This window comes from Mesoplodon mirus (genome assembly GCF_964341445.2).
Source record: "Mesoplodon mirus genome assembly, chromosome: 2".
Classification (NCBI taxonomy): domain Eukaryota; kingdom Metazoa; phylum Chordata; class Mammalia; order Artiodactyla; family Ziphiidae; genus Mesoplodon; species Mesoplodon mirus.
This window is the reverse complement of record NC_138977.1, coordinates 44,825,128-44,841,156: the sequence shown is the minus strand read 5'-3', so window position 1 is coordinate 44,841,156 and position 16,029 is coordinate 44,825,128. Positions and strand designations below refer to the sequence as shown.

The following is a 16,029-nucleotide window of genomic DNA, read 5'->3' as shown; positions in this document are numbered from 1 at the left end:
CTCCTGTAATAATTTTTAGAAAATCTTGTGCTCTTTCTGAACTTTAGGTTGAAAAATATGTTTGTTTGTCTTAATTTTCAAAATATAAAATAAAATGTTGAATGTACTCTTCAGAGTTGATGAACATATATCTCCTCTTCATCTGAAAGTCACCGGTATAAATTTCAATAAAAGTAGTGTTAAAATTAATTGAGGTATTGCTGTAACTTTGAAAAATGACTTAGGCTGCCTGGGTATGTTGTTCCTTCTCTGCAAATGAGGACTTTGGATTAGCTTAGTAGCCTTCAGATGTGTTCCTTAGAATCCTAAAGTTGAGACTAAGTTTGGGTAGAGTTCCAAGCCCCTTACTCTCATCTCAGCCAGAACTTTGTCTGTTTATATATTGCAGTTCCATGGAAGACTTGTTTATAAAATTCTAAAAGTGGGAAAAACACTAGATTAGATTTGAGGTCCATTACAGCTCTAAATTTTATAAGCTTCTCACTTAAGAAGTCTGATTTTTTTGGAGATGATATTTTAATTTTTATTCCGAGAATGTCTTTTTTGGGTCAAACTAGAAGATATGTAGTTTTGAATACAATTTAACAACTTCAATGACAACAATTAATTAAGCATGTAGAAGGAGGCAGTCCAGCATAGTGCTTAAGAGCATAGGCTCTAGAGTCGAGTTACAGTACAGGCCAGAATCCTGGCATCACCAGTTACCTGCTCTTTGAGCTTCTGGTTTAACCTCTCTAAATCTTAGTTTTTTCCTCTCTTTGTAAAGGGGGATAAAATGCTTATTAGTTCATTTGGTTATAGTGAGGATTAAATCAGATGATAGTGAAGGATTTGGTAAGAGTTTAATAATAATGATCAACATTTACTGGAAACTTTCTATGTACCAGCCACAGTGCTAAATGCTTTGCATGCATTTGCTCATTTAATTCTATAATAATCTCAGAAGAGGAAGCTGAGACACAGAAAGTGAGGTAACTTGCTCAAGGTCACAGAGTAGGGGGTGGAGTTAGGATTTGAACCAAGGTCTGTCTCATTTCTTAGTTCTTATTTTAGTTCATACCAGCCCTGTTGTAATTTTATTTTATACCATAGTGTTACTGTTCTTTTATTTTAAAATGTTGTACTGTCCAAGATAATCACTTTCTCAGTCAACCACTAATGTAGTTTATAACGAAGTCTTGTAGGACCACAGGTTTCATTTCATAAATGGAAGCCACTTGTAAACTAATAACATTGGAAGGGTACAGTTGTTTTCCTGAGACATTTTTTGTTATTGATAGAGTGCTTGTAAAACAAGCCAGCATTCCCCCAGGGGATGCTATTGTGATTGCTTGCCATTGAAAAATTTACTGAAGTCAGTTGTGACATGTTAATGGCAAAGGAATGCCAGTCAGTAAAACTGAGTTGCATGTCTGATATAAAGTGTGCTTAAGAGTTTGTGCCTTCTTGTCTGAAAAGAAATCTCAGGAGGTTATCTCTGTGCAAAGCTTTTCTAAAAATATAATCTTTCAATCAGTTTAATTAGGGAGCAACTCCTTTTCTCTTTCTTCCAGACCTTAAGGCTGCACCAAAACTATGGGCCTAGAACTTGTTTCCCTGTGATGTCTCCCTAAGGGATCTGAGCCATAGGCCTAGACAGGTCCTTGACCCAGTGACTGAACATATTAGTTCTGCGGCCCTGTAGAAACTCCACCTGTATTAGGGCGCCTCACATGCATTCCATTATCTATTTGGGATTTTCCAACTGGCTTCCCAAATATATCTGAAAGTGGTGGGTGGTCCAGGTAATTTCAAAATAGACCCACTCAGAAGAGCCTTTCAGGTTTGGCGATCTATCTTGGATTTAAAGTTAATATCATCTGATTTACCTGATGGTTTAGAGCCAATGATGGAAATTAGGGGTGACCTACTGAGCAGATCAGCTGGATATTGTTCAATATGCATAGCTATATACATGTCCTGCTTGATGGTATTAAAAAAATTCCATGCTCTTTTGAATGTAATTCAGGGTAGCAAACGTCTATTGGCATCCATCACGTGGAAAGCATTGTACTAGGTGCTTGGGAAGATACGGATTGTGCAAACACATCTGTTAATATGTGAGAGACTGTGATGAATGATGTAGAGACAGAAGCCAAGTGCCATGGGAGTATGGAGCTGGGGAGAGAGATTTAGATTTTTATTAGGATTTCTTACAAAAGAAATGTAATCTCTTATGCCTTAAAGTGTAACCAGTGAATATTTCAGATATAGAAAAGCTGAATGAATTTTTCATAGTTGTTTTTCCATTGTTGTGTATTTAGAAAAAAGTGGAGCCGTTTGCCAGTGTTCTTAGTTTGCCATACCCATTTGTTTCAGAGACCAGCAAAGTTGCTGTATTTACAGGGGTGAGTAACCTTTGTCAACTCTTTATATCGCTTAATTTTTTTTACATATCACATTAGTCAATGATTAGAATAACTGAATGAGTAGTTAGAGGAAACCTTAGCATTCCTTTAGACTTATTTTCCCCACATGAAGCTCAAAGCAATTAGATGACTTATTTGAGGTTATGTTATTAGCTTGAGAAAGAGCTAAGCCACAACATTAACTTCATCATTATTCATCTACTATATTATGTTTCTCACAAGAAACTGAAGAGAAGTATAGAATTTATCCTACTAGCTGCTGCTTCCTACTGAAGCTCTTCAAACAAGAATAACATTGACGTTAAAGCAGTGGGCCCATTTAGTGCTGTGAAGACATACACACCACACTTTTAAAATGGTCTAGTCTGGAAAGTCAAGAAAGTCAAGGCGATAACAAGTGTAGTAATACAGCTCTTTGTCATTCTTTTTGTATTATAAACATTTGTTTATAACATGTTCATGAATTTGTTTTGCAAGGTGTTTTGATTCCTCTCTATCTGTCTCACTTTCAATGAAGAAATTCTTTACTCTTTTCCTAGGAAAGTAGAGAATATAGCTCTTGGAATGCCACAAAACTTGAGGAAATAAGGGAGTGATATGTTTTCACAGTAAAACCAAATGACATGAATGGAACATATAGAAAAAAAAACCCTAATACTGTGCATTTTTCTTTTGAATTTTCAGACAAAAGGCTAAATTTTGGTTCTCGTTTCTTAAATTAAAAAAATTTTTACTCTTGTATATTGGTTTGATAAAATGTCTCCATTTAAATTAGCAAAACTAAATATATTTTAATCTTTTACTTTTGGAAGATGATGTATTGATAGCATTGGAGACTAAGGACCACTTGGTGGGTTCCTAATGTGCCATTTTGATGTGTTTCCTCGTATGTTAAGTCAAGAAACACTTTAATCACCTCTAAACTAAACTTGTTCTGGATGTAATATCTCTGATGCATCTAGTTGAAAATTGATGCACATTCAGTTAAAAGTAAAAAAAACCAGTTTTTATTTTGAACTGTGGTATTATTTCTGACAAATACTTGAAAGCAGACTGAATTTGCTTAAAGACTGATGTTCATACTATTGTGTTTTGGTAGAATGCATCAGAGATAAAAATAGCAGAAGAAAATGGAGCTGCATTTGCAGGAGGAACTAATCTGATTCAGAAGGTACAGTATTGTTTTCATGTTCATTAGTTATAGAAATTGTTCTGTTATCTTTGACATCTATTGATTTATTACATGTGGAACATAACCACTCTGTTCATATCTTTTGATAAATGGTTAGTAGAGCTTTACAGAACAGGGGAAATTTTTCCTACTCTTTTGAGTCTCAAAATCAAGCTAAGAAAAAACTATCCAGACTTTCTGATATTAACTATGCTTGATTTATATTGTGATTTTTTTTTCTTTGCTTCCTATATGTTTGTGAGAGTTCTGTGGGTAGGCTGGAAAGGGCAGTATGACTCTTTCTGGTTTTGAATATGAGATTTGAGATGAAGCGCAAAAGGTAGCACTCATGGATATCTCTATTCACGTTTTGAAGGTCAAATATTTGTTTTGCTTTCTTGGAGTGAAAAGTGTGATTTGCTTTAGTAGATCACAAAGGATAGTATCTGACCTCTATAATATGGTATTTCTAGTTACTCTTAACTTTTACCTCCCCAACTTCATCAGTTCAAGTAATGTAGGCTTAGCATGGAGGCAAAAAAAATGATTATATAGCCTGCCTTAAGAAAATAACATAGAATTTGTGGAGCCCGTTTGAAACAAAGACAACATTTTTTTTTTTTAAGAGGTGGGGAGGGGAATTTTCTGGTGGTCCAGTGGTTAGGACTCCTCACTTTCACTGACGAAGGAACTAAGATCCCACATGGCCAAAAAAAAAAAAAAAAAAAAAAGACGTGGGGAGAAGAGGCACATCTGTTGAATTTTGGGAGTTATTTCTGAAATACAAAAGATTTCCCTAACATTCTCTAAAATCTCTTCTAAATCTAATCCTTTAGACTGTGGAATACTTATTGTTTTGTTTTTAGAATGGGAGAAAGTGATATGAAAATTTATCTTTTGTCCTGTATCCAGATTTCGATTTGGGGGAAGTTTTAACTGGACCATTAACTGGACCAAGCACAACAGTGCTTGTAGCGTGTTTTTTTCTACCCCAGTAGTTCTCTAAATTTGGTGTGGATTCTGGATTTTTAAGGGGAATCTCTAGAATGATTTTTGGGAGCAGAACTAATGGAAAATATGAAGAGATGTACTTTCATACAGCTTCTAGGTCAAAGTCAGTGGGTGGTACCCAATTCTCTCTGATGTATCATAAATTTTAATTTAGTAAGATTATTAACATTCTTTTAATATTAAAAAATAAACAGTACCACAAATTCTTTGGAATTTGAGAGTGTAGCTTGGACCCCGGAGTCAGAGAACTAACTATTCTTATTAAACTTGTGTACTGCCTTCCATCTGTTTTCTTCCGCAAGCATAAGAGTATGTTATAGAACTGTCATAGCAACAGTTTAGTTTGAATAGATATCTCCACTTCTTAAATGTTAAGTAAGAAGTTACTTCTCAAGAAAGAAATGGTATGGGAGCAGAAAGTATTCTGTATCATTAAGTTCATTAAATAAAATATTTTGAAAAAAGTAACCCAAATAAGGAAACCAGGTACATTTTGAAATTATTTGGTAAGTAAAATATTACAGGTACAGAATTTCTCTTTAGGTGCCCCACTGATGATCTATTATTAGAGGGAAAAACGCCACCTATATAAGGCATCAAAACCAATATATTCTTGCAGATTACCCCCTGGTATCTTTTAAAACTCATCCATTTTATTTTCAAAAGGTATTCAGGTTGTGAAGTAAATTCGGTACAGTTTTGTAAATAGTATCATGGCTGCAATTTTTTTTTTACACATTCTTGTATTTTTTAATTAGTTTACATATCAATACTATTTTACTTAGTGCTTATAATAGGTAAATATAGGATGAATTTACTGAACTTTTAGTCATTTCTTAGGTAAGACTTTATTTACTAAATTCATTTTGCTTTAATTACAGTACTTTTGAAATATCACAAGAATGCTTGGTTCTGAGGGATTTTTAAATAGTTTCATTTTTACTTGTCTCTAGAGCATGCATGATTTTCATCCATATAGTTTTATATTATTCAATGATATGATCTTAAGGTTAACTATAGCATAACTTTCAAACATAATTTTAAATTTAATTCAAAGGAACATGTTTTAGAATCAGTATTAGAAGGTGTTGGAGTAGAAATGTCACATACAGTTCTTTGACATTTCAAAATTGCCTCTGCGTTCATGTTTCTAGTGATGAGAGCCCTGGTTCTGGAACCACACTGCCTGTGTTTCAGTTCTGGGTCTACCTCTTAGAAGTGCAAAGATTGACTCGTCCTCCTTAAGCCCTCCATTTCCTTATCTGGAATGTGTGGTCAATAGTACTTTCTTCATAGATTTATTGTAAAGACCTTATGAACTAAACCATGTATGATGCTTAGCAGAATGCTTGGCATGTTATAAGTTCTCTTTTAAAGTAAGTTGTTATTGTTTAAGGGAGCACAGTATGTTGTTTAGGGAGTAAAGAATTTGTAAAAAGAAGAAATAGTAACAGGAAGATCAAATTCCAGAATCACACTTAATTTTGCCAGAGTCCAGGTTTTTACAGTTCAGTGTGTAACCCCAAACCAAGGCTTTGAATGACATACTGTGATAAGACTTTATGCAAAACAATCATTGGCAAAATATTTGTTGTCCAGGCAGTATTGTTCTAAAAAGTTGCTTCATTTTATAATCAACTGAATTTTTAAATGGAGTATACTGTAGGAGTAAAACAATTACTTTGGGTGCCTGCCTGAATTAATTTAAAATGTCTTTTAAAAATTGAAATTATTTTCTTTGCTCTTAGAATGGAAATAGAGTATGGATAATAAACTATAAGTAAACTTGTCTTTGACTATTCCACTCCTCTTATTTTTTGGAGGCAAAGAGAATTTTGGTTTCAGTTCTCTGTGAAAATAACGATAGATTCATTTCTCCTGATGCTCCAAATTTAGGAAAGCTGTGTAGTTGCTAGTGATTTGGCAGCTAGTGGTTATTAATTTTACGTGTGATCTATTACAAAATTTTCAACATATTTCTTCAGTTTTGATGGACATATGAATTCAACTTTGTGGGACTGTATGAGTCATGTACACATCAGTGATATGTTCTAGCTTGTAACACTTTGCCTGACATAACGCCATGGAAGAATTAAGCCCATTAAATGTTTGTTTATTTGTTTGTTTTTAATGGATGTGGCTATTTTTAAAAGAAAACATCAGAAAATGTTTTGCTTCTGATGGTTTTCATAATTGATAAATGTGTTCAATTGACCCTTGTGGTTAAAGAATTGTGCTTAATAGCTCTTTTCTAAATTATAAGGGAAATTATTGCTACATTAGACTTTATTTTTAGAAAGATAAAGCTTTTTATACAATCTAAGGTTATCTTTTCCCCCCTGATTTTTAGATTTTGGATGATGAAATTCAACCAGACTTTTATGTAGCTGTTCCAGAAATAATGCCGGAGCTTAATCCATTAAGGAAGAAACTGAAAAAAAGATTTCCTAAGCTTACTCGAAGTAAGGGAGAATTCTTTTACTATTTCAATATGCTATCAACAACTTTCTAATATATATGTTTAGTTAGAAAACAAAATTGCTAATATATGTGTAGAATAAATAATATGTTCTTGTGTTTGAGTGTTGGGTTATATAGGAACATATGGATTTAATATTTTTTTCCTTTGGCATTAATACTGGTGATTTAATCTAATTTGAAGACCTAGTTACTTTATAATACCAGATCTTTAAATTTAGGCCATATTCTAGTTTTAAATTAGTGGAACATAATACCCAGTACGTATGTTATCATCATACTATTTTATACCTCTTTATCAATATAACATGTGCGCTCATTTATGTTAGCATTCAACATATATGTATGAATGCTTACTGTGTATGGTTCTGCAGTTATTTCCCTTGAGCAACTTTTCCCTTGTGGATATTTCCCCCTTATGAAACCTAGTAAGAGAAGTGAGGGTGCTACATAAATAGCCGTGTTATAAAGTATGAAGTATTATATGATAAATTCACAAGGTGCTGTAGGTGTTCAGTAGAGGAGGAATTTATACATAGGTGGGGAAATCAGAGAAGGCACCCTGAAGGGGTGACATTTAAACTGTACCTTGAATAATTTGGTGAGCAGATTAAGGGGGATATTATTTTAAGTGGAAAGAATCTGTTAATCATAGACACTGAAGTAAGTTAGAAATTATCGGCTACATCCCATAAATATCAATTAGTTCTCTTTGGCTGTAGTGAATGGTACCCCTATGAAATGAAAGAGAATATGTTGTACTGGTAGATTGATGCCATGTTGAGCAGAATCTTGAATAAGATCCTAATAAATTTGGACTTTTATTCTGTATTCAACAGGAATCTCTTAGAAGTTTTTAAGGTGGGGGATTCTTCAGAGCTTTAATTTAGCAAGAGTTTGTAAGATGTATTGGCATGAATCAAAAGTAGAGGCAGGGAGACCAGTTCAGGTGCAATCGCCAGAGACTAATAAAGGAATGTTTAAACTAAAGTCTTCATAATGAGACTGGAGTGAAGAGGACAGATGTCAAAGATAATAGGACTTTGCACTAAGTAGTTAGGAATGGACATGTTGAGAGAGAGAAAGAGAAGAGTCAAATGATGCTGAGATTTAAACCTTGGGATCTCTCCTAATAAGTTGATGTCATTAATGGAAACAGGGAGTAGATTTGGGAAGAAAAGTAAGTTCATTTGCAGACATTGTTTCTTTTAGATGGTGCTGGATATCTGCTATAGATAGATGTTATTTCAAATACAATTTTATAAGGTAAAAGCAAGTATTTTAAAATCATTTTAGTAGATTGGTCTTCAAATTTTAACTCTAGTTGAGCTAAAAAAAAATCTTGTGAAAATTCTTCATACATGATAGCCACTAATGTTCATCTGAATTATGGATCATGTTCTATGCTGTAAGCAAATTCAAATGTACTCTTCAGTTTTGTTGTACCAGTGTTTTGTTTATTCTTGATAGCCTGCATTGAATAACACATCCTTTTGAGATATTGAACTGAGGTTTGACACTTTTTATTACGGATTTCCAGTACAGTAGTGTTTGTTTTCATGGAAGCACACGTACATTCTTTCCTAAGTAGGACCTGAAATTGAACATTATTTTAAAAATTAAACCAGAGTTGCAGTTGAATTTGAAAATAATTCTCATATTTTTTTCTAATTAAATTCAAGCTCAACAAAGCCAAACAATATTAAATAAAGTCAATTAAAACTGAAACTGAATACTGAATATATCTGTATTCAGCTCACTCCTTGCTTTGCACGGTTAACTGGTTTTTCACAGAAGTTAATTTTGGTTACCTTTGCTGCTTTATCCATTCTTTGAATAACTCTTTTGGCCCCAATTTTCTTTAGCGTTGAGGTTTCTTATTACCATTTTCATTGCAAAATTTGGGACTGAAAGGTTTTCAGATAACTTATTTCTTTATTTCAGATAAGAAAAGTTTCTTTTGAAAATGTTTATTTTTAGTAGTGAGCTTTGTTTCTGCTTTCATAATGAATCATAGCTTGTGTATACCATGGTCAAGTTACCTAGGTATGTTATCCCCGCCCAGCCCCCCCAATTTGCTTAACAAATCATCTTGGAAAACCAGGCAGACTTTTCTCGTTCCCTAACTTTTTCTTTTCAGCCCCACACGATCTGCTTAACAGCACTGGCAAAACATTTGTGTTCTTTAAACATGAAGACAAATGATTAACCTGTCAAAAATGTGAAAACAGAATACACCAGATGTGCGTTAGAACAAATGAAGCTTGTATTATGCATTTTTAGAGCTTATTCAGAATCTTGTTTAGGAACATTTGATTCCCCTTACATCCAACAAAAGACGTAAGGGTAAAACAGAAATTACGTTTTGAGCAAATGGATGGAATTAAAAAACAAACAAACAAGCCCCTGCAGCTGAGCTCATTAGTTTCCCATTTTATCTTACATTTTGTTTTTCTAGTGGGAGTGGGTGTAACCAACTTGGCTGGATTGAATGTGCACATTTTGCAGCATGTTTAATGCTGCAGTTTTATTTGTTTTATTTTAATTGCTTACGTAACTATAGGCAAGTTCTCTATTTTTCCAGTGCACATTTAGCTTGTTTTCTGAGTATTTCTTTTTTTATCTCATTAAAAAAAAAAACATTTAAAACTTGCTTTTTAAAATTTCTTGGAAGAAATTGGCCTTCATTTTGCATGTCAACTTAGCTTTTTTTTCTCCGCAATACAAATGCCCTCTGAAATTCTTTCATATCTAATATAGATATATCTTATTGATATTTTTTGATTTTCTTTATTCCTAATCTTATTTTTTAGCATTTACTAAACAAAAAATACTAGTATGAAAAATATCTAGACTTAATGGAATCAGTTTTCTATTATGCATATTAAGCCATAGTAGGTATAATGGCATATGTGGAAATAGTTGAATTCTTTTAAAGCATACTAAGTTGTTGGCAGGTAAGGGATATAATTAGAAAACTGGAACCACTACTGTGTGTTCCTCTTAACACATAGTTCTTAGGATTGAACATCAGTGCTCCAGTTGGAGTCTTGTCAAAAGGATATTCCAGCAGACTTGTCCAAAGAGTATTCACATCTACTGAGTAGGACACTGCTTTCTGTATGGAAGTTGGTATTGTATCATATTTGAGACTAATGGATATAAAATTATTGAAATCTAATGTAAATTATTTTTAACTCATAGATTGACATGCTGTACTTCAGAGTATTGCTTGCATTATTGAAACAATTTGATTATATAAAGAAAAATGCTAAAACACAGGGAATTTTTGCAGGGTAACCAATTTGAAATTTTTCTAAATTTCCCTCTCTCATGTGTTAGTTTAAAAACTACTTATGTATGAAAGACTCCAATGATGATTAGGTATGATTATAATTATTATAGATGAATTATTGATATATTACAGCTGGTTCTGTTGCTCTCCTTCATTTCCCTTACTCCAGCCATAGTGGCCTCTTTGGCCTTCTTTATACGCACTACGTGTTCTTCCTTCTCAGGTCTTTGGACTCATCGTCCCATCTGTCTGTAATGCTCTTTGCTAATTTGCCTGGCTCACGTTCTTATTCAAATATCACCTTAAACAGAGAGGCCTTCTGTAACCATCCTATATAAAATATTAATCTCCACTTCCCATTATTACCGGATTTCTCATTATTGTGTTTTTTTTTTTTTTTCCCCTTTGGCTGCGTTGGGTCTTCGTTGCTGTGCGCAGGCTTTCTCTAGTTGCGGCGAGCAGGGGCTAGTCTTCGTTGTGGTGTGCAGGCTTCTCACTGTGGTGGCTTCTCGTTGCAGAGCATGGGCTCTAGGGCATGCAGGCTTCAGTAGTTGTGGCGCACAGGTTTAGTTGCTGTGCAGCATGTGGGATCTTACTGGACCAGGGCTTGAACCTGTGTCCCCTGCATTTGGAGGCAGATTCTTAACCACTGTGCCACCCGGGAAGTCCCCATGTATTTTTTTGAATTATAGTTTTGTCTAGATATATGCCCAGGAGTGGGATTGCTGGATCATACAGTAATTCTATTTTTAGTTTTTTGAGGAACCTCCATACTGTTTTCCGTAGTGGCTGTATATAATGAGATTTTCATATTGACTTATCATGGGAAGAGCTGCTGGAGACACACTGAGAGTGGTGTGTCTCTAGTGGTATGTTCCTTATTGTATTTCTTACCCTCCAAATAAATTACACTTTCTAGGTACAAAATTGAAATTTTTTCAGGTTAAGTTATGGTATTGTGGAATATTAGAAGTATGTATGCAACTAGAGATTATCATACTAAGTGAAGTAAGTCAGAAAGAGAAAGACAAATACCATATGATATCACTTATATGTGGAATCTAAAATATAACACAAATGAACCTATCTGTGAAACAGAAACAGAATCAGGGACATAGAGAACAGACTGGTGGTTGCCAAGGGAGAGGGGGATGGGAGAGGGTTGGATTGGAAGTTTGGGATTAGCAGATGCAAACTGGTGTATATATAATGGATAAACAACAAAGTCCTACTGTACAGCACAGGGAACTGTATTCAATATCCTGTGATAAACCATAATAGAAAAGAATATGAAAAAGAATATATATATATGTATAACTGAGTCACTTTGCTGTAGAGCAGTAATTAACACAACATTGTAATTCAACTATACTTCAATAAAAAACAAATTTTAAAAAAGTTTAAAGTAAAACTAAAAAATATATTTATCTTTATGTGTTGAATTTGAGTTAAAATGTTAATGATTAAAGATTAGGAAGGTATAGTTTATGTTTGGAGTCTCCTCCATTATCCTTTGAAAATTCTTAGTTTTTACCTTGATTCCTTTTTTCTCCTTTCTTTATTCAGTTGCATCTTTTTTTCCACCCTAATGGAGGACAAAGTGACATTCGAATCCAATAAAGTCTCAAATCTTAACTCTTTCTTCCTGCCAGCTTCTGTAACCATTTGTGCAGCAATGAGCTGCTTCCAGATTGTACCACTCACTGACGTATTATTTCTACTGCTAGATCTTGCTACTTTTCTAGTTCCTTCCCTTCTTTATGGTAAGGCAGGTCAGACAAATTTCACACAAAGGTAAGTAAAAAGTACTTCAAAGATTTCAAGACTCCACTGTCAGCTTTTATCATGGGTTATTTTATAGGTTTTATTTTAATTTGTCATCAGTGTTTCTAAAGTATAAGCATCATCATTGTATATACTTATTTATTAGTTATTTATTACTGTACAACAATAATATCACAAATTTAGTGGCATAAAACAACACACATTTACTATCTCAGCTTCTGTGTGTCAGGAATATGTATACATCTAAGCTAGGTTCTCTGCTTCAGGGTCTCATAAAGCTACAATCAAGGTGTCAGCTGGGGCTGTGATTTTATCTGAGACTTGACTGGGGAAAGTTCCCTTCCAGATTCATGTGGCTTTTTGGCAGAATCCAGTTCCTTGCAGGTTTCTGGACTGAGGATCTCAGTTTCTTGACCCATGGCTCTCTCCATATGCCACCTCACAACATTGTAGCTTGCTTCTTCAAAGCCAGTAGGAAGAGAGACTCCTCCAAGATAGGCATTGCAGTTTTATGTAATGTAATCAGGTATGCATAATCATACTGTCTCTTGCTTAGAAGCACGTTGCAGCTCTCATCCATATGCAAGGGGAAGGGATCACACAAAGGCATGAACACCAGGAAATGGGCCACCCTAAAGTCTCTCTGCCACAAATCATTTTTTATATCTTAACTTGGTTGAATGTTTCTCTTATTCAGTAATTTTTGCTACTTGTTTAGATGTAGTGATAACTTTGAATTTTCTCCTTTTATAACCAGATTCCATTGGCCGAGACATCCCCAAAATGCTTGAATTATTTAAAACTGGACATGAAATTAAGGTAGATGAAGAAAGGGAGAACTTTCTGGAGACCAAAATAGGAACAGTAAGTTATAGTGAAAATTATTCAGTAACCCCTTTTATTTTTTGCTTAAGTGATTCATTAATAATTTATAACATACCAGCCCTTTGAACTTGTCCTTGTCAGTAGCATTAGAAGTGGCACTAAATATATACATAGATAATTTTTTTATGAGTTGAATTCATAAATTTTAGTGGTGCCTTAGAATTCCTTCTTTTCTAGAGTTATGTGCCACTCTCTGACATTTACTTGTACTTTGCCTTATTAGTCTATTCTATGTTATTTTTGCTAATATTTTAAGCATTTTGGGAGTTGCGTCTATATCTTACATGTACCTTATAGAGTATTACATGATGCTGAGTCCATAGTAAGTATTTAATGCTACTTTAATGGAATTGAGTAATTTGCTTTATTTTAATGAATTGTTTCTGATTATCCCTGCTTGTGATTTAAAAGCTGTTTGCCCACTTATAGAAGATGCTGGAAATTAATTTCCAAAGCCATTTTTGGGACACTAATATAGCTAAATCAGATTTTTATAGGACTGTGTTTCAAAAGATATAGTCTTTTGCTAATATTTCTTAATCCTACAGAATTTCTAACGTGCCTATTTAATGTATGTAATTTTTTCCTGTGCAGTAACTATAGGAATAATAATAATATTGTTAGCCAAATTTAAACAGTGCCTACCAAGTGCTAGCACTATTCCAGACATTTTTCATATATTCTTTTAATCCTGAACCCTATAAGAGGTAAATTATCATCCCTAATTTATAGGTAAAGGAATGGAAGCCCAAAGAGGTTAAGTAATTTTTCCAGTGTCTCACAGCTAGTATGAGGCATACTTGGTATTTAAACCTTGGGAGTCTCCGCAAGAGTCCAAGCTCTTTAGCCTGTCTTGCCTCATGACTGGAGTTATTTGAAGAGCTATTATTCCTCCTCCCATCCTACTCCTGAGAGCAATTCTGCATTATAGCCCACCACTAGTAGTCCAAACTCATTGAGCTGTACCTATTGTAAATCATCAGAAATATATAAAAGGAACTTATCTAGTTTTATGGAAGGAAAACTTGCTTTAGAAAGGGGGCAAAGCAAGTTTAATCCAGTCAAGGATTGGGAAACTCCCCTTCGCCTTCATTATCATCAAAGCTTATCTCTAATTCAGTTGGCGTTGAGCTCTGCTTGAATCTGATGTTGGAATTTCCTTGTTCCCAAAAGGCCCTTGGCAGTGTGTCTTGTTTCTCAGAGATGGCAACATTGCAATGTGAAACACAAACAGAAAACCAAATAGAAATTTTAAGAGACTATTCTAGAGCTGTAGAGACTTGGGCTTGAATACCTGTTCTGCTACTTAAGGGATGGCAGATTTTAGACACGTTTCTTTTCTTTTTTTTTTAAATGTTTCTTTAATTGAAGTATGGTTGATGTACAATATTATATAAGTTACAGATGTACAATATAGTGACTCACAATTTTAGAAGTTATAATCCATTTATAGTTATTATAAAATATTGTTTATGTTCCCCATGTTGTACAATATATCCTGGTAGCTTATTTTATATATAATAGTTTGTACCTCTTAACCCCTTACTCCTATATTGCCCCTCCTCCCAAACAAGTTACTTAATGTTGTTGTGTCTCAAATTTCCTCATCTATAAAACTTATATAGTAATATCTATTTCACAGTGTGGTATCAAAGATGAAATAAAATTTTAGAATGATAACACCTATTGTTACTGTTTTAGTTGGACTGTTTAGGTCTGTAAATTATCTTTATAAGACTCTTTCTTCCTAGATGTATCTTTTTTCTTAAGTAATGTTTTCAGTATATTGAGTAGTGTTAATAGTTTATATAGATCCTAACTCAGTGTATAAGAAACCATGGCATCTCATTCATTATTTTTAACAAATACCATAGTGATTAAGACATGGGCTCCAGACCAGACTACCTGGGTCTTTTAGAGATATAAAGCTTTTTCTTAATGAAAAAGAAATTAATCTGTGTGCCTCAAGAGAATCTTTTCTGAGTACTATTTAAATAGCATAGTATAGTAGGAGGTTAAGAGAATGGGTTTTAGATTCATACGTGTGGATTCAAATCCTAGTTCCAGATTAGAACTGTGTTACCTTGCTCTCTGAGCCTCAGTTTTCCCCCATTCCTCATTTTCCCTATATGTAAAATGATGTTGATAATGATATATACTTTATAGATTAGGAAGGAGTAGATGAGATAATGACCTAATAACTATTAGACAGAATTCTACTTCTGGCTAAGATGGAGTAACAGGGACCTGACTTACTCTCCCACCTAAAGCAATTAGCATTACCTTGATACCAAAACCAGACAAAGGAAATGACAGTCCAGCATCATTCATGAATGTAGATATTAAAATTATAAACTAAACTTTAGCAAATAGAATCCAGCAATGTATAAAAAGAATAGCATATCATGACTCAGTAGGGCTTATCCTAGGAATTCAAGGTTAGTTTAACATTCAACAATCAATCATTATAATTTACCACATTAACACACTAAAAATCAAAAGTCATGTGATCATCTCAGTAGATACAGAGAAAACATTTGACGGAATCCAACACTTGTTCCTGACTAAAATGTCTCAGAAAACTAGGAATAGAAGTTAATGTCCTCAACCAGAAAAAGGGCATCTAAGAAAAAGCAGCAGCTGATATCATAGTGATGAAAGGCTGAATGCTTTCCTCCTAAGATCAGGAACAAGATAAGGATATCCACTCTCACCACTTCTGTTCAGCATTAATCTAGGGATTCTAACTGGTGTAGTCAGGCAAAAAAAAAAGAGGCAGCAGATTAGAAAGGAAGAAGTAAAACTCATTTTTCAAAGGATGACATGATCTAGATACTAGAACAAGGAAGTGAGTTAAGTAAGTTGAAGGATACAAGATCAATATACAGAAATCAGTTTGCTTCTATATAACAGCAATGAACATTTACAAATTAAAATTTAAAACTAAGGAATGCCATTTATAGTGGTATTAAAAAATATGAAATACTTAGGGATAA

At 33.9% G+C, this 16,029-nt stretch overlaps 1 protein-coding gene across 3 annotated transcripts in view; it reads left to right on the top strand.

The window, feature by feature from the left end:
* The window catches only part of MRPL1 (mitochondrial ribosomal protein L1), an 81,788-nt gene that overhangs the window by 42,759 nt on the left and 23,000 nt on the right, over positions 1 to 16,029 (top strand). For all 3 annotated transcript variants that reach the window (XM_082632608.1, XM_082632607.1, XM_082632609.1), the window contains exons 4-7: positions 2,304 to 2,387; positions 3,508 to 3,579; positions 6,941 to 7,052; positions 12,906 to 13,012. In XM_082632608.1, the coding sequence (XP_082488734.1) occupies positions 2,304 to 2,387; positions 3,508 to 3,579; positions 6,941 to 7,052; positions 12,906 to 13,012 (375 nt within the window). The remainder of the gene's footprint in view (positions 1 to 2,303; positions 2,388 to 3,507; positions 3,580 to 6,940; positions 7,053 to 12,905; positions 13,013 to 16,029) is intronic.